Genomic DNA, 18663 nt, shown 5'->3' on the forward strand with positions numbered 1-18663 from the left:
AAAGCACCGAGTGCTGCATAAGAATCAGTCCATTTATTCTGTGAAGTTTTCATGAACTCTGCAGCCCCCACGGAGATTTAAACACGAGCCTCCCATTGGGTCATTACTAGGTCATTACTGCAGGGATTAATAGGTTTAACAATTTCTATGACTCTGTGGTGGCCTCAGCCATCTTTTATGGTGTGGTCTACTGGGGCGGCAGCATCTCTGCCGGGGACAGGAAGAGACTGAACAGGCTGATCAGAAGGGCCAGCTCTGTTCTAGGATGGCCTCTGGACCCAGTGGAGGTGGTGAGTGACAGGAGAACGGCGGCTAAGCTTTCATTCCTGTTGGACAACATCTCCCAGCCCATGCAGGAGACTGACAGCACTGAGCAGCTCCTTCAGTGGCTGCAGCACCCACTTCAGTGGCTGCAGCACCCACTTCAGTGGCTGCAGCACCCACTTCAGTGGCTGCAGCACCCACTTCAGTGGCTGCAGCACCCACTTCAGTGGCTGCAGCACCCACTTCAGTGGCTGCAGCACCCACTTCAGTGGCTGCAGCACCCACGGTGACTCTACAAAGACTCCAACTGATCAAACACATCCACACATGTGCAATACTCTTTTCTGACAAAGTTTCTGACATTTTTACTCAGTTGTTTAAAGCACTTGAATTTATTTATTTTTATCCTATTGTATATTTTATTCTATTCTGTACAGTTGTGTATAGTATATTATTCTTATTGTATTCCAGTGTTCTTTAATTTTTGCTATACAACTTTGCACTGTCCACTTTTTGCTGTGACAAAACAAATTTCCCACGTGTGGGACTAAAAGTTTCTTTTCTTATCGTAACTGGGAACAGCCAAAAAGCTCCCAAACTCAGTTTCATCATAACAACAATTAACTCACAAAAAAAGTCAGCTTCAGTGAACAGGTGAGGATCTCAGAGAGGAGCACTCTCAGATGTCTTAAAAAAAACCCCAAAAAAATAAAAAATAAAAACCTGTGGGGCGACATGTGCTGTGACTGTGGGAAATTAGAAGGATCCAATTATTGGTGCTCTTCGAGCAAACAAAATCACGAGTGAAACGTGGAAGGACAGAAGTGAACCATCATCTCCGATCGTCTCCAGGCTGGGAAAGGTTCCTGATGAGCTCCTGGCCGAGGTAACTCGTGCCTCAAGTCTACAGCGCAGGTTATGATCCAATCAGGTTTTAGTTCAGCCACATCATATGACCTACAAAGTTATTCGTCTGTGGGGTTTAGTTTACAGATGACAGACAAATGAAACGATACCACAGCAGTGCACGCCGTCCTCACAGCTACAGGTGGGCCAATGAACTGTCAGCGTGAGACTGAGGGTTTGTTGCTGCTGCGTGTTTGTCCAGGATCGTCAAAGACTCGAACCTGAGCCCAGTTCACAAAACGAAGGCCGTCTCTGAATGTCTGATCAGTCAGGTGAAGGCCTGCCCTTCAGAATAAAACCGCTGTAATGTTTTTCAGAATAAAAGTTTGAAAGCCATCTTGAAAGGTTATGAAGAGCAGTTTGTTGGAATAACGTAATCCAGATGAGACTGTCTTTTTGTATCTGGTGTGTTTCCCACAATTACAGAAGCTCAGGTGTGAAAAGCTCAGTATTAAATTTGGGGTTTTGAGTGACACCTTCTTCCAAACTGTTCCTGCGCTCCAGCTTCAACCGCTCAGTAAAGATGGTTTTAAGGGCCGTACAACGTACACAGAAACCTTGATTATTTTCAACAGCTGATGTCTCCACATTTATTCACTCAGTGGAAATGTGTGTATGAAAACACTGAAGTCACATGACTCTTAGAAAACAGATTCTCAGGATGGTGAACTCTTGAGCACAGACTAAAACATATCCCATCCCATAACTCTGCAGAGCGACTCAAAGTAAAACATATTTAGCCCAAATATCGAATCAGATATGTACACAGGAACAGGAAGTGCCGCTCTCACTGCTTCCTGAAGCCCTTCAGGATTGGATAAATGTTCTCGAACGCTTCGTAGATCTCGGCTCGCTCTTTGGCTCCTGGAAGGCAACAGCTCGGTGATTAGCACGGTGTCATTCGGTCCCATTTCATGATTATAAGAGTCACATTTTTGAGACATTTTCAAAATAAAATACAGCATGGATAGAAAGCAGCCGGTGTTACGTCATCATTTAGTCATGTTTCTACAGGTTTTTTTTTGCAGGAAGTCGTTTTTTTAAGATCAGATCCACATTTTGGACTTAGCAACAAATTGAAGACACGACAGATTTTCAGTTTACTTTGTATTTCAAAGATATTTTAAAGATCATATCATTTTCTTTAAATAGGATCGTTTTGGCCTCTTAATTGGATAGAGACAGTGGGCACAGAGCACAGGTCGGACTTGAAACCCAGCCGCTACTTTGTGGCCACGCCCCTTGCCGGTAAAGGTGAGCTGGTGCCCTTTAAGATCATGTGACTGCAGTCATTTTGTAAATGAAAGGCCTGTTTGCAGATCTGTGTTGAACGACAGACTTAATAATGATTTCATACGAAGAAGAGTTTTGTCTGTAATCTGGTGACAGATCAGTGCTGAAGCTTCAGTTTGTGTCTGTGCTGATGAACTCGGACGTGTGGAGGCGATTACCCGTCAGAACCACCTTCCCCGACACAAAGATGAGCAGGACGATTCGAGGCTTCACCATCCGGTAGATAAGTCCCGGAAACAGCTCCGGCTCGTAACTGTGGAGGGAATGCAGCGCCGGTCTGAGGAGCGCTTTAAATCAAGGTTAAACACCACGGGGATCAGGTGCGCTTCTTACCTGCTGAACTGCTGGTGGGTCAGAACCAGTCCTTCCAGTCTGATAGGGAAGCACACGTCACAGCTGGCCACCATGTTCTGGATCTTGAACTCCAGGAAGCGGGCGGGGAAACCGAGTTTCTGCACCACCCGGGCATACTTCCGGGCCGCCAGGCGCGACTGCTCCTCACTGCACGTGCTCAGACACAGACGTGAGGGAGATTACGCTTTAACACAGCATGCTGCTCACACCTGAACCATCTGCGTGATGGACTGACCTCTTGGCTCCTGTGCACACCATCTTCCCAGAGCTGAAGATCAGAGCTGTTGTTCGTGGCTCGCGGATCCTCATGATGACCGCAGCGAAGCGCTGAAATGACACGAGAGCGATGAACCCCGCTGGATGGCGTGGGATTCAGATCAGAATTTTCAGCGATGTCAGTACCTTTGGGTTGTACTCTGCGTTTCGGGCCTGCAGGGCGATGAACTTCAGATCCAGCGGACAGCCCAGATTCACCGTGGAGACGATGTTCCTGCACAGGAAGCAAAGCAGGAAGTGAAGGTTAACCCGTGCCCCATGTCTGAAACCCACCACTCACACGACAGTTCGGACGCCTGCGAGCAAGATTAGTTTAAAGGCACCTTTTGTTATTATCACCACCAGGGGGCGGCGTTTCACCTGTGGGCGCTGCCTCGGTGCTCTGTCACAGCAGTTATTTCTTCACTTCCTGCTGTACTCAGGACTTTACAGTCATGAGCTTTAACCTTGTCACTACCCGATCCGTACCGGAAACCCGATCGGTACCCCGCATGAGCGAAAGGTGTCTACTTCCGGTCGAAGCATTTTACGATAGTTACAGGTCAGAGTATCTGTTAAGCGTGGCTGTAGCTCAGGTGGCAGAGCAGGTCAGCCACTAATCAGAAGGTCAGTGGTTCGATCCCAGGCTGCACCCTGGCTGCATGCCAAATATCCTTGGGCAAGATACTAACCCCTAATCCTCGTACACTGGGAGTACACTGCCATTAAACGGTACGGATCGGGTAGACCCGATTTGCACGGTCCGACTTTGCACATGCGCAGTAAGGATTGGGAGTCCCGATCTGTCACTATCTTTTTATTTTTTTGTTTTTGTCTACATTATATTAAATGTTTCATTATCGGAAACATTTTAAGAGATACTTGTTATTCTTAACATCTTAACAGATACTCTGACCTGTAACTATCGTAAAACGCTTCGACCGGAAGTAGACACCTTTCGCGCATGCGGGGTACCGATCGGGTTTCCGGTACGGATCGGGTAGTGACATACCTGATCCGTACCGTGCATGTGCAGGGGTTTTCTTCTTCTTCTGTTCGTTTAATGGCAGTGTACTCCCCAGTGTACGAGGATACCGCCACCTGCTGACTGAGCGAATGAACCCTTAACACACTGTTTGCTGCTATAACTACACATGTTTCTTTTTCAGCTATTTATTTATGAGTGACTTATATATATATATATATATATATATATATATATATATATATATATATATATATATATATATATATATATATATATATATATATATATATATATATGTGTATGTATATGTGTATATATATATATGTGTATATATGATCTCACTGAGGGGGTTCAGGCCTATGCAGAACAGCAGTGGGGACAGAGCATCTCCTTGGTAGATCCCGCACTTGATGGTAACTTGTGCTATGGGCTTGGAGTTGGCCTCTAGTGTTGTACGCCACATCCCCATTGAGTTCCTGATGAAGGCTCTTAGGGTCCCATTGATCTTGTACAATTCTAGGCATTCCAGTATCCAGCTGTGGGGCATTGAGTCATAGGCCTTCTTGTAATCAATCCAGGCAGTGCACAGGTTGGTCAGTCTGGTCTTGCAGTCTCGGCTGATTGTTCTGTCTACCAGTAGCTGGTGTTTTGCACCTCTGGTATTCTTGCCAATTCCTTTCTGTGTCCCGCTCATGTATTGACCCATGTGCCTGTTCATCTTAGCCGATATGATGCCTGACAGGAGCTTCCATGTAGTACTGAGGCAGGTTATTGGTCGGTAGTTGGAGGGGAGCGGTCCCTTCTTGGGGTCCTTGGGGATCAGGACCGTCCGGCCTTCAGTTAGCCATTCCGGGTGTCTTTCGTTAACTGTTTCGTTAATGCAGCACATATATATATATATATATACATATACATATATACATATACATATACATACATACATACATACATACATACATACATACATACATACATACATACATACATACATACATACATATATTGTACTATTCTTAGTTAGTGTATTGTCTGTCTTGTCTTAATGTTGGTTTATAATGGAGCACTGTAACAAAAAATGATTTCCCCCAGGGATCAATAAAGTATTCTGATTCTGATAATGTCCGCTATCACTGTCAGTTGCCAGTAAACACTTCATCTGGCTGCTGAATCTTCACGTGACATATTATAAAGTCTGTATTATTAACTCTGTCATTAGGCGCCATTCTTCTTATTTTACGGCGCTGTTGTTCAATCGGGGAACGCTCTCTGTTGAGGAAAAAAGCAAAAATTTGTTGCAGATACGGATTATCCATTGTTTAAATGTCCCGGTAGTCGAAAAGGAGGCAGAGCTGTTGAGAAATGCTAGGAGCTAACTGGGCGCTAACCGTATCATTCAAATATATTGAATGTCGCAATGTTGGCAAAGAGAGGAAGTGACGTAAGATTTGCGCATGCGGGGTACCGATCGGGTTTCCGGTACGGATCGGATAGTGACAAACCTCAGTGACTGTTTTTCTCTTCCAGTTGTCATCAGACCAGGTGTGGATTAATGACATCACAGCCACACCTGTCTGATCCAGATTGTATTATTGCACAACTGGTTTTCAAAGCAATCCTGTTAATCATTTACTGCACTAAAATTCTGCTTTTTTGACCGCGTCACTGGAAAGAAAAACACAGCGCACCTATGCAGGTCACCCTCAGTTCTGATTGGCTGTCTCCTGGAAGCCTTCCGAGGTGCTGGGATTATGGGGAGTTTTAATACTGTATGAGAACACCAGATGAAGAACGGCTTCCGTGTTGTTCAGCAGTGACTTACTGTAACTGTGGGATGATTCCTGACCTCTCTGTCACAGGGGTCACGGGGGTCATAGGGGTCATGGGGGTCATGGGATAGAAGGGGGAGGCCCTGGTCCCCGCTCCTGATGTGGACGCCTCCTGTGTGCCCTCGGTGGTTGTGGATTCCTGGGAGTTGTGGTCCACACCAACACCGCTGTCCTGAGACACGTCCAGAGCTGCAGACCCGCCTTCCTCTCCTGGAATAACATGGCGTACAGGTGAGACACTAATGTCACTGGCTGCTAGGTCGTACACACCCACTGTCTGCTGATGTCATACCTGATACGTCATGTCTCGGTTCCTCCTGTGTGCTAAGTTCATCGGGAAGGAAACTGAGGTCAAGCTCATCACCGGCCTCACCGCTCACTCCAGACTTCTCTGATGGGTAGGCGGGGTCCTGTGCCAATTGGGAGGGGTCCTGTGGAATGAGGGCAGGGCTTTGAAGACCAAGCCCCTCCCCCAGCATAAAGCCAGAGTCCTACAGGAGAAAGAAGCCTGAATAAGAGTTTGATTATACATTTGTGTTTGAGTAATGCCACCTGTACCATCTGTCATTTTTTCCAGGTTCATCTCTTATTTAATTACCACCAGTTTCATTAATGATTACTAGGGATGGGTAAAGGTATCCGGTGCCATGACCAGACCGAAAAGCAGCGCACATTTCGGTGCTTTATTTCGGTGCTTTTTTTTTTCCTGAGCTGTGATACACTTCTAGCCAATCATTTTACGTTTCCGAGGATAATAGGCGGGTCCAGGTACGTACGTTCTTTTAGAGCAGAGCTACAGATTAAAAATGCCCAAGGTGAAGCAGTCAAAAGTCTGGCTGTACTTCACAGCAAAATAAGCAAACTCAGCAGCCTGCAACAAGTGCTTTAAGCTGATACTGTGATACTGTCAAAGGAGGTAACACCTCGAATCTGACAAAACACCTGGCGACGCATAGCGGTTTTTTTTAAAGCTGAGAAATGCGCCATATTTGATAGCTTGCTGCAAGACCTCACACCAAGCACATCTACTGCGGGTGTAGCCGTAGCCCTGCCAGTGTAGCAGAAATGATGACGGATGATGATGGCAGCAGCAGCCGTTCTTCTCTGCGTGAGTAGCTTAATGTTGTTCGTGTGTAATTTACATTGAGTAGGCTAACCACGTTATTACATTAATGCATGTAAGGTGAACTAGCAAACATCATCATAGCGACATGCGGCTGTCTTCTTCTTTGATGGCAGATGCTCCCTTCACCCTGGCCCAAAAGGCTAAAATGACCAAAGAAAAAGTGGAAAACAATTAAACATGAGAGGTTTTTGGACAAAGTTTGTGTTTTTTTCCCCATTGTTTAAGCACTGCTTTCAGCCAAGAGTGATGCCATATATGCCCCATAGCTGCAGAAAAGGCTAACATTGTTATCTTTTTTACAAAAAAAACAACAAAAAAAAAAACACAGCTGAACACGAGGTTTTTGGACCAATTGTGTGTTCTCCATTCTTTAAGCACCGGCACCGTTTCAAAAGTACCGGTTTGGCACCGGTATCGGATAAAACCTAAACGATACCCATCCCTAATGATTACATTTACTGATTTGTTCTCAGATGACTCGCACTAGTTTTTTGATAGTTGTGCAGCTCCTGTTCACTTTGAATGGGTTTGCACGTAAGGGTGACGTTCTTCCTCTCAGTTCAGGACTGTCTGCAGGATTTTGAACACACATTAACACTTTTCACAGATCTGAGATGTGAGCCGAACGAGCACAGACGGGAAACAGTCATTCAGTACAGAAGCTCAGAGGACCCAGAGCTGGCCTTCAGTACCAAATCTACACTCGACTGCTGGTTTACTTCATGTTTCATGGCTTTCGTTTTTACAGATGTGCGCTGAAGATCGGCTACTCTGGCTTTCACTGCACATTTTCTGTTTTAATGAGCAGAACAAACTTTTTTTAGAGGCTCAGGCGGAGGACTGAAGACCAGAGAGAGTCCAGACTCACCCAAACCTGCTGACATCACCTCTTTCTCACACTCACGTTTGCAATGGAGTCTTCAAAGTAACGCTCCAAAGCCGACTCGTCCATGACGCCACAGCATTTGACCTGATCCAGGTAACCATCGACAGCCTGATCCAGACCTGATCTCAGCACAGGTGCGTCCAATCAAGCACTCAGCTGCTGACAGCTTCCTGTTTGCTGCTCAGACTCAAACAGGCTCAGCTCCCAGGATAACAGCATTCACAGGCTGCTCCTGTCTGTCAAATTATCATGTTTATTTTCACCTGTGGGGGGTGGAGCCTCACACACAAACTTCCTTTTTGTTTCCTCTCACTTTTCTGCTTCTCCACTGATTTTTCTGATGAAGCAGAAAAAAAGAGAAGACGCCCCCGACAGTGATGCATATTTCACTTCATTTTTGAATAAAGGTTTAAAGAAGATCACGTGGTGTTTCACTACTCTGCTGGGGGTCGTGCACATGCTCCCACCCAGTGGCAGTCCTAGCCCCCCCCCGAAACCCTCAAATTTCTTGATATTCACTTATAATCCCCTCTGTTAGTCCCTGATATTTATAATTGAGTGATCTCTGTATATTAGTGCTATTGCTTACATGTGTAAAATCTGTAACATAATGTATTGTTTGGAGTTTACTCTGTTACTGTTGCTATTTTTACCATTTCTTCTTGGAGCAACTGTAACACATCATTTCCTTAGGGATTAATAAAGTATTCTGATTCTGATTGTTTCAGGATGACCTGTTATTATCCAGTCACACATCTGCTTACCTGCATCTGTTGCTCGTTTCTCCGCCTCTTCTTTTCTCTTTTTTTTCTAAACTGAGCTCCTGATGGCTTTGAACTTTTCTTGTCCATCTTACATTGGTTTAATTTTGCACTCCAGTATGAACACCCATCATTGTGTGTGAGACTTTAAATCATCAAACTGTAAATTATAAATTTTAAATTGTTATTGATCCCTTTACCCCGAGTCATAAAGTGTATGTTTATTTTCTTACTCCTCTTATATTTATTGTTTGTTTACTTGCACTGCTGTAACTGGAGCCTCGTCGTCTCGTCTCTCTGGACTGTCTGTAGCGGAGATGACAATAAAGTTTACTTTGACTTCAGCAGCGAGCAGGCGCACCGAGGAAAAACATCGGTGCAAATGATAAGTCTGCATCATGATGTCTGGTGTTTTCATGTTTGTTGGTTTGTTTTTATTTTGTTTTATATTTGGCCTGGTTTGAATCCTATTTGCATGAACGATGCTTTTCTGTGGCTACCTCTACAGTTCCTCTTCTACTTTTTCTTGCCTATGGTGTGCCACAAGGTTCAGTTTTGGGGCCTTTATTGTTCTTGCTGTATTTACTTCCTCTTCAGCACTTATTGAGGACTTTTAAGGACATTTCTTATCACTGCTATGCCGATGATATTCAGTTATATACAGTGTTGGGACTAACGTGTTAAGTAACACGTTACAGTAACTACATTATTATTGTGGTAACGAGCACGGTAACTAGTTATTAAGCCAAAACCAGGAACACGTTACTCGTTACTGGGATTTAGATAGGCTCGTTATTCGTTACTTCGTGTGGTGGCTATCGCATTAGCATTAGCATTAGCAAGTGGTGGAGGCCAGCAGGTGGATGAGGGAAAAGGGAGGCAAGAGGAGAGACCCGAGGGATTCAGAGAAAATATTACGCGTTTCTTATTGAGGTAAAAAGGAACAGTTTGTCCCGGACTTCAGCTACAATGAAAAAGACACAAAGCTGGAGTTATACTGTGTCTTTGCTGCACAGCTGCCTCTTCTCCTCCTGTTCTCTCCCCTCCCTCTCCTGTTTCTACTTCAATCATGAAACTGATCAATGATCAGCTGATCGGCTTTTCTCTCTTGTTTATTTATCGCCCACTTTGCACCAGAAAGAGGAAACCAGCGGATGTCGCGCTAAACAACAGCAGCACTTTTAAGCTTGATCAGCTGTTGTTAGAATTTATTTAATATTAATTTCTAGTATCAGCTGATGTTTGCTGGAGCCACAGCTGTAAACCTGCTGGTCATGATATCGGTTTGGTTATCTGGTGAGAGGGAAACATGAAGATGAAACCAGGAGATGTCCTTACTGGATCATCAGAGCTGAACAGGTGATGGAGAAACAGGTTTACCTTTTAGGTGACATGAATGAGTTGAAGTTATGAACTGTTTCTGAGAGACAAATAACACCAGGATCCTTTTCTTTGTAGCTGACAGCTGGTAACTGTGCAGGGGCGGGTCTAGCAAAGTTTTGCCAGGGGGCCAGGTAGGGCATTAACAGGGAAAGGGGGGCACAAAGAAATACTTTCTTATTCTCATTTAAAATGTCTAGCTTTTAATAAATAATTATCTGAATCTTACAACAAACAAGGTTCAAGGTTCTTTATTTGTCACCTTGAACCGATTGATAGATTGATGCATATATACCATCAGAACAGTGTACATCACTGTCACAACAGTGTTTATTTTCATTCAAAGACTTTATGATTTTTCCTATAATGGCGGCCGGTCTCTAGTCAAAACGCCCGGGACTATTTTTTGTCCCAGTCCAGCCCTGTATGCAGCTCATCTGCAGTCTGGTGTTACCTACATCTTCCTATTCAGAAGGCAGAATTTCTGAGTTCTGAGTACAATCGAAAGCACCACGACTGCAGTTTTTGTGTTGGATGTAAAAAGCGCACATGACGCTGTGACGTAGGCTAGAATCATGGCGGCGGTCAACGACGGTCCAGGCATGGGATTTCTCTCGTGGAAATATGAACATTATCTTTTCCTGTCTGTTGGTAGGTGGCACAGTGCACTGTGGCAGGATAGTGCTAACATGTAAGCTACAAGACTGGCAGTCTGGCTGGGTATCCAGTTACGGAGGCAACACATTAACAAGAGAATTCTGAGTAAAACCAAAGTTACTTTCCCTAGTAACTAGTTACTCTGAAAGTAACAAGTAACTTAAAGTAACAGAGTTACTTTTGATAGAAGTAACTAGTAATGTAACTAAGTTACTAATTTAAAGTAACTTACCCAACACTGGTTATATATCTCCTTTAAGCCCCAAGATGCTTCCAAGCTACAGATTTTGCATAAGTGCATAGACTCCATTAGATGTTGGATGGCTGGAAACTTTCTTCAACTAAATGAGGAGAAGACTGAAGTCCTTGTTTGTGCTTCTAAAAATTTGTACCTAGAGTTATGGAAAACTTGGGTCCACTTGCTACATTTGAATAGAATAGAATTCAACTTTATTGTCATTGCACATGCACGGGTACAGGGCAACGAAATGCAGTTTGCATCCATCCAGAAGTGCTTTAGTGATATAGATATATTACAATATATATTAGCAATAATATAGATATGTAAGTATATTACAGAAATGGGTCTATTATGGTATGTTATAATGTACACGGTATGAAGTATGTTGTGAATATTCTATAACTATAAGTATGTACAGGCTGTAGTGAGTACAAGCTATGTACAGGATATGAACAGGATATAAATATGAAAAACTATACAGAATATGAAATAAATAACTTTGCAGAAATCTGAGATATACAGCTATACAGAAATGGGAACTATGCAAGTTGTAAACAGTTGTAGGGTTAAAAATTATCGTATGTACAGAAAGATTATTTACACAGAGCTATACAGTAGTGCAGTTAAGATAAGTGAGGGTGTGGATAATTTCTACAGAGGCTATATAAAGTGCTAGTGGCTGTGAGTGGTGGTTCACTCCATGTTATTATTGTGTGTTTGAGGGTACAGTTGTCCATTGTGGGTGTGTGTGTGTTCAGTCCATGTGTTAACGTGGGTCAGATGTCAGGAGGCAGAGTTCAGGAGTCTGACAGCTGTGGGGAAGAAGCTGTTCCGGTACCTGGTGGTCTTAGTCCGGAGACTCCTGTAGCGCCTCCCAGAGGGCAGGAGGGTGAAGAGTCCATGTGATGGGTGACTGGGGTCTTTGATGATTTTCCCAGCCCTTTTCAGACACCGCTTCCTGTAGATGTCTTTTATGGCAGGAAGTGGTGCTCCGGCGATGCGCTGGGCAGTTATCACGACCCTCTGCAACGCCTTCCGGTCCGAGGCAGAGCAGTTCCCGTACCAGACTGTTATACAGTTGGTCAGGATGCTCTCGATGGTGCAGCGATAGAAGTTCACCAGGATGTCTGAGGACAGGTGGTTCTTCCTCAAAGTCCTCAAGAAGAAGAGGCGCTGGTGAGCCTTCTTGACCAGCTTGGAGCAGTTGGTCGTCCAGATGAGATCCTCGGAGATGTGGACTCCCAGGAACTTGAAGCTGCTCACACGCTCCACAGCGGTCCCCTTAATGTGGATGGGTGGATGTGGGTCAGCATTCCTCCTGTAGTCCACGATGAGCTCCTTGGTCTTCTCGGTGTTAAGCAGCAGGTTGTTTGTGTCGCACCACTCAGCCAGACGATCCACCTCCTCCCTGTAGGCGGCCTCATCGTTGTCACTGATGAGGCCAATCACCGTGGTGTCATCTGCAAACTTAATGATGGTGTTGGTTGCTAAACCTTCTATCAGGAGCCTTGACTCAGCTCTGACTTTGGACGCTCATGTAAAATCTCTGGTTCGCTCCTGTATTTATCACTTGAGAAACATTGCTAAGCTGAGTCATATTGTATCGTGCTCCGAATTGGAAGTTGTCATTCATGCATTTGTTTCATCTCGTCCGGATTATTCTAATTCTTTGTTTACTTGTTTATGTAAAGCCTCTTTGGAGCGTCTGCAAGTCGTTCAGAACGCTGCTGCAAAGCTTCTGACCAAGTCCTCCAAGTCCTCCCATGTCACACCCCTGCTGATCCAGCTGCACTGGCTCCCCGTTAAATTCAGAATCCACTTTAAGGTTTTGACCTTGACTTTCAGGGCTCTGCATGGACAAGCACCAACATATATAAGTGAACTTTTACATCCATACATTCCCAGCAGGTCCCTGAGGTCATGTGACTAGGGCTTGCTGGCTGAAAACACACAAGGCTGAAAACAAAAGGCGACTTTTGTGACTGTGGCCCCCAGACTGTGGAACTGTCTCCCTTTGAGCCTGAGATCTGTGGACTCAGTGGTCGCTTTTAAAAAACAGCTAAAAACTCATCTTTTTAAACTTGCTTTTGGTTGATTTTTATGTTTTAGCTTCTGTGAAGCACTTTGTGATTTTTATCTTGAAAGGTGCTATACAAATAAAATTGTACATACTTATTTTGCGAGTTGGTTATTAGGCGCTGCTCCAGCCACCCAGAGAACCCCCCCGCCGCCTCGCCCTCTCCTCCCTGCAGCGGGCGCTCCTCGCAACCGGAGGGCGCCCTTACTCCCAGCAAAAGGCCGTAAGAACACCGATGGGTGCCATTCCCAAAATTCGCTGGCATGACGTCGGGGCAGCATCAGTACGAGCAACTTTTTTTGGCCGATGCCCGTGATGCCGCCCTGGGCAAATGCCCATGTGGCCCATAAGAGAAACCGCTACTGCTCCCACCTGACATTAAAGTGTCTCAGGCAGCGAGCCTCAGCCTGAGCCACGGAGCAGCAGCTGGGACTGAATATTTTATGCCTGATTATTATCTGGATCATGATCAGCGGATTTATCGGCGCTCTGGATCAATAACTGCTTATGTGCTGCTGCAGTCCCTCCTCCCGCCAGCAGGGGGAATCCTGCTCTCACATCAAACAGCGCAGGAACCCTCAATCTCTGCGCATGCTCACCGGAAGTAAACAAATCAGCATGGCAGCACGCTGCTTGGAAAGAAGCGATCGGCAGTATTGATGATAAACGTATCGATACAGTTATTGTCGCTGCTGAGGGGAGGAGTTGATCATCGATCAACTGATGGTTTAATCAGTCAGCTGCAGGATGGAAGCAGTGAGGAATCGACTGGCCGAGTGTTCACAGGAGGCTCACGGTGAGGCTCACAGCACCGATCCGAGCATTGATCACAGATAGGTGACAGCTTCGGCTCTGGGACTATTTCTTTTGCCACAGAAAGTAGATCCGACTCAGAGCGGCTCACAGCGCATGCTCGTTATCGGGCTGAATGTTTGATGTTTACCTGTTTGGTTGAATTACACATGTGACACACCTGCCCTGCTGTGAGGGGAGGGGTCATAAAACTACAGACTGTATATCCAGACCCACCCATCAGCAGATTAATAACTAACCTGGCCGTCTGCTTCCTGTCACGTGATGCCGTTGGTCTCTTAAACACACCTGACAACATGCAGATCCTTCCACTGCTGAGAGGCTGTGCAGAGGTCAGCGAAAGAAGTCTGGATGATTAAAAATGGAGGGCAGGGGCTGAGGTGGGGCCTCCTTTTGCAGGGCAGACTTTGCTGAGTGAGTGGGTAAGATGTGTTTTTCATTCGTTTCCATGGTTTCAGCTTAAATGTCGCTGTGGTGACCCTTGCTGTCCTTACTGGTCTGTGTCAGCTTGTGAACCTGGAATATCATGACCAACCACGTCGAGTGTGGGCGGGGCTTTAGAGTTCTCCAGACTGTCATTAGAGGTGTGATCATGTAGTTTTACCGAGCAAACAGGAAATAAGCTCACGTGATTATAATATGAATGACCAATGCTGACATCAGTGCCCCACCCACCCATGTATCTCAGGTGTTTGCTTATCAATCAGCATTGCTGATCACTGATTACTTTTCAGATCTGTACCTGAACCAATCGGTGCCCTACCTGGACGGGCCACCTGAGCCGCTGCAGTTCCACCGTGACTGGATCGCTCCAAACAAGCCCTGCATCATCCGCAACGCCTTCAGCCACTGGCCAGCCCTGGCCAAGTGGAGCCCTGACTATCTGAGGTAAGCAAGCCCCACCCACCCTTGTCACTATGGTAACAGGTCAGCTCCTAATAAATGAAGTCAGGATTAGTTCATCCAGATAAGAGAGAGATATTCTGTGGAGCTCGTGCATCATCATTTTCAGGCTCGAAGGCGCTCAGCTGTCCTCGTCAGGTGTAGATGTCACATGATTGTTTTTTTTCTCTGCAGGGAGAAGGTGGGGTCAAAGGTCATAAGCGTGGCAGTGACTCCAAATGGCTACGCCGACGCGGTAAATGGAGATCGATTTGTGATGCCTGAAGAGAGACAGATGAGCTTCTCCTCTGTTCTTGACATCATCGAGGGGAAGGTGAGACTGCACGCTGCTGTCCGAATGGCCCTGCATGAATGCCACCTTACTAATAAAGTTGTCTTGATTGAATGTGCAGGTGGACAAAGGGGGCGGAGTCTTCTATGTCCAGAAGCAGTGCTCCAACCTGCTGCAGGAGCTGCCCGAGCTCACTGCTGACGTACAGCCGCACATTGCCTGGATGAGCACGGCACTTGGTGAGCTGTTAGTCTGTCTGCGATGTTGACCAATCAGAGTGTCTCTCACAGATTTGCAGAATCCACAAACATCGCAGGAAGTCGAGAGCATCACAATCCAGTCTGTGAAAATGATGTGTGCGTGATGACGGTGATCTTCACAGGAAGCAGTTTCAGTGCGTTTCCTGTCAACTGGTCTCTCCATCTCCACCTTTGCGGAGAAAACAGGTCCAGCCGAACTCCATAATTAACCTCAGTGTGTGAAGAGGACTCTCCATTTACATGCACAAACTGGAGTCTATTAGATAGATATGATACAAACCACTGCAGCACAGTACCTGTAATACCTACAGCATGTTCTAATCGCTCTAATGGGATATTATGGTCGACAGTATCGAACGCTGCACTGAGGTCTAGCAGGACAAGCACAGAGATGAGTCCACTGTCAGAGGCCATAAGACGATCATTTGTAACCTTCACTAAGAAATTGAATTATTATGATATAACAATAATTATTGAATGAAATTAAAATCAATTATTAAATCAAAAAGCTCAGCGGAGCAGATCCAGCAGCTTCTGTTTTGATTAAAGAGGAAAATAAATCATCATGGTAGGGAAGGACCCCCCTCCCCGCTTTTGAATAACACACTGCCCTCCATGTTTCTCCTCCTGTCGTCCCTGCCGCAGTAACTGTGTGACCCAGAGGGGGACCCACCCCAGTTTGACCACCAGCTGATCTGACTGTTATCCTACTGTTTTCTCCTTTCAGGAAAGCTGCCGGACGCTGTGAACTTTTGGCTCGGAGAGGCGAACGCCATCACCTCCAGTGAGACCCACGCCTTGATCTCACTCTCTCACTCACACGCGAGTTGCGGCGTGGTGATGCTGATGCGTGTTTCTGTGTTTCAGTGCACAAAGATCACTACGAGAATCTTTACTGCGTCGTCTCTGGAGAGAAACACTTTGTTTTGATGCCGCCCACAGACCGCCCTTTCATCCCCTATGGTAACCATGGCAACCACCAAGTCTTCTCTACAGCAATAACCATCCACCTGTGGTAACCATGGTAACTATCTCCGCAGGTTTGTTCCAACCAGCCGTTTACCATCAGAGAGATGACGGCGAGTTCGAGGTCATCGATCAGAGCGACTCAGAGATGGTGCGTTCAGGTTTTCTTGTAAGGCTACGTCCACACTAATGCGTCTTCGTTTGAAAACGCAACGTTTTCTCTCAGTCTTGGCCTCACTGAGACGCAGCATTTTGAAAACACGACAGAGCTGTCCCGTTGTAGTTGGACACAACGCAGACTTTCTAAAATCACTTTGTACATGCTGCATAGCTTTTCTTCAGTTCCTTTAATTCTCACTCAGTTTTGTGCAGGACTGGAACGTAAGTGTTTTCACAACCCTGTGAAAACAACTGAAAGTGTGGGCGCGGAACGTTTTCAGACGAAAATCACGTTTTCAAATCTATCCGGGCTAGTGTGGACGCAGCCTAAGTCTCGGCACCTCATTTCAAACCACACACCTCCATGACTCCCCCTCCCAGGTCCCATGGATCCCTCTGGACCCACTGAACCCGGACCTGGAGCGGTTCCCGCAGTACCGCCGGGCGCGGCCGCTCCACTGCAGCGTGAAGGCCGGAGAGATGCTGTACTTGCCGTCGCTGTGGTTCCACCACGTACAGCAGTCACACGGCTGCATCGCAGGTACCTGAACGTACCACGCTGTGTTTAACTTTACTTTGATCAATAATGGACAGACACGAGCAGATAATCGATCAGATAATCTCAGTGAGGCCTTCACACTAAACACATCCGCTCCCGTTTTGTCTGCAGTGAACTTCTGGTACGACATGGACTACGACATCAAGTACAACTACTTTCAACTGCTGGAGGCTCTGTGTGAGGTCACAAGGTCCACGTGACATCACAGCGACAGTGCCACATGGCCAATGAAGTTTTGTTTCTGTGGTGTTTGCAGGTCAAAGTTGGTCAGAAAATACATTTGACTAAAGCTCCTCTCCTTCATCGTTGGAGTCGTCATCAGCAGCCCAGCCATGGTTTCCCACGATTCTTTATTCACTTTGAGAATAAAATTTATTGTTCTGTCACTGAAAACTTCATCAATAACGTTCACCTGGCGTGGATTGATTCCACTTCCTGTTAGTGCCTTTGAACGAGCTGCGGATCAATAAAAATAAAAGTCAAACTTTCTCTTTGTGAATTTAACATTTGAATTACTGACAGTTTCTTTCCCTGAACGGCCGCTGCCTGCGGAGGTCGAGAAGTTAACGAAGGAAGGACCGACACAGACAGGAAACAATGAAAAAAGCTCTTTATTAAAGCACAGAAAAACGGAGCAGACAAACGACACACTCTAAAACTCTCAATCACCGACTCCACGCTCAAGGCCTCGATTCATCAATGATTATCAATCAGCTGATCGCACAGGAAACAAACACTCAAATGTAAACAAACAAGGTGCACAGAGAGGTCGTCGACCCCTGAAGCTCCACCCACTCACCCATCTCTCAGCCTCCATCAGTCAGGTGATCATCAGGAACCTCTGCATCTCAGAATCAAAAAGATGAAGCTTAATCAATAAGCCAATCAGCTGATCGATCAGTAAGAGGGTCAGATAAACCTGCAGAAAGTTCAGGAAGCCAAATTTTATTTTAAACAAGTCAAAACAAGGACCCGCCCACAATTATTCCTGAACAGCTGATTGATCAGCTGGGCCAATCAATCAGACATAATGATGATCAATAAACTTCTTCTACTGTGATAAAACAAAGTTTCTTTAAAAACTGGCGCATGACCTCAGAGGGAACATTGACCATGCAGCTGTTTTAGGCTCCGCCCCTGAGGGAGGGAGGTGGAAGAAAAGTTTAGCCATCCTGATTGGTGCAGACGTGGAGGTGTCGGGTGGATTTCCGTCATGGTTACAGACGTCCGACTAATAAAGTTTCATCTGTTTTAAGAAATATATATTTATAAGTTTCTGACAACAGGAAACGGGACAAGGGGGCGAGACGCGTGATGACCACCTGCTCTGCTCCCACCAGACGCTGCTCAGACGGACAGCTGCTGAGTCATATTTTTACTTTTCATCGCTTTGATGCTGCTATCAGATAACTCTGTGTGCCCTTATTTTGAAAGTTCAGCTGTTGCTAACCAGTTAGACCCACCCCTTCCTGTGTAAAAAAAAAAAAAAAAAAAAAAATCTAATTATTGGGTCATACATCTCTGCAAAAACATGAAGCAGTCTACTTAGCTTCTGTTTTCAAATTAAAAGTTGAAGGAAACCCACGGTTAGGACGTTTTTTTTCTGTTGGTGATCGTGATCAATAAAGTTCAGGATTTCAGGCCTTTTGACCAATCAATCCCTCTGAGATGCAAATTGTTTTTGTTATTATTTTGCATTATTTTGGAGGTACGGCTCC

General features: G+C 45.5%; 2 protein-coding genes across 2 annotated transcripts; one reads left to right on the forward strand and one right to left on the reverse strand.

The window, feature by feature from the left end:
* Positions 1 to 1880: 1880 nt before the first annotated feature.
* On the reverse strand, positions 1881 to 14482 carry tbpl2 (TATA box binding protein like 2). Its single transcript, XM_085440553.1, has 8 exons — positions 14067 to 14482; positions 6179 to 6377; positions 5880 to 6096; positions 3220 to 3307; positions 3053 to 3144; positions 2797 to 2964; positions 2622 to 2716; positions 1881 to 2034 (listed from the first exon to the last, which is right to left on the reverse strand). Exons 2-8 carry the CDS (start codon positions 6363 to 6365, stop codon positions 1958 to 1960), a joined length of 924 nt encoding a protein of 307 aa, XP_085296679.1. The 5' UTR covers positions 6366 to 6377; positions 14067 to 14482; the 3' UTR covers positions 1881 to 1957.
* Positions 13607 to 18659, forward strand: jmjd7 (jumonji domain containing 7). Its single transcript, XM_085440552.1, has 9 exons — positions 13607 to 13810; positions 14562 to 14715; positions 14905 to 15043; positions 15123 to 15240; positions 15989 to 16045; positions 16129 to 16224; positions 16302 to 16378; positions 16768 to 16927; positions 17057 to 18659. Exons 1-9 carry the CDS (start codon positions 13762 to 13764, stop codon positions 17143 to 17145), a joined length of 939 nt encoding a protein of 312 aa, XP_085296678.1. The 5' UTR covers positions 13607 to 13761; the 3' UTR covers positions 17146 to 18659.
* Positions 18660 to 18663: the final 4 nt, after the last annotated feature.

The sequence above is a fragment of the Copadichromis virginalis genome, linkage group LG19, assembly GCF_057382275.1.
Source record: "Copadichromis virginalis isolate Kocher_CV1m ecotype Utaka linkage group LG19, C_Virginalis_male_GT1.1, whole genome shotgun sequence".
Classification (NCBI taxonomy): domain Eukaryota; kingdom Metazoa; phylum Chordata; class Actinopteri; order Cichliformes; family Cichlidae; genus Copadichromis; species Copadichromis virginalis.

What these genes read in the sequence shown, in the direction of transcription:
- jmjd7 (XM_085440552.1), top strand. Translation starts at nt 13,762, where the DNA reads ATGGAAGCAGTGAGGAATCGACTGGCCGAGTGTTCACAGGAGGCTCAC. An exon ending in GTGTTCACAGGAGGCTCACG is followed by an intron (nt 13,811 to 14,561) that starts GTGAGGCTCACA and finishes ATTACTTTTCAG; the next exon opens with ATCTGTACCTGAACCAATCG. An exon ending in ATCAGAGCGACTCAGAGATG is followed by an intron (nt 16,379 to 16,767) that starts GTGCGTTCAGGT and finishes TCCCCCTCCCAG; the next exon opens with GTCCCATGGATCCCTCTGGA.
- tbpl2 (XM_085440553.1), bottom strand. Translation starts at nt 6,365, where the DNA reads ATGCTGGGGGAGGGGCTTGGTCTTCAAAGCCCTGCCCTCATTCCACAG. An exon ending in GTGTGCACAGGAGCCAAGAG is followed by an intron (nt 2,965 to 3,052) that starts GTCAGTCCATCA and finishes GAGCACGTGCAG; the next exon opens with TGAGGAGCAGTCGCGCCTGG. An exon ending in ACCCACCAGCAGTTCAGCAG is followed by an intron (nt 2,717 to 2,796) that starts GTAAGAAGCGCA and finishes TTCCCTCCACAG; the next exon opens with TTACGAGCCGGAGCTGTTTC.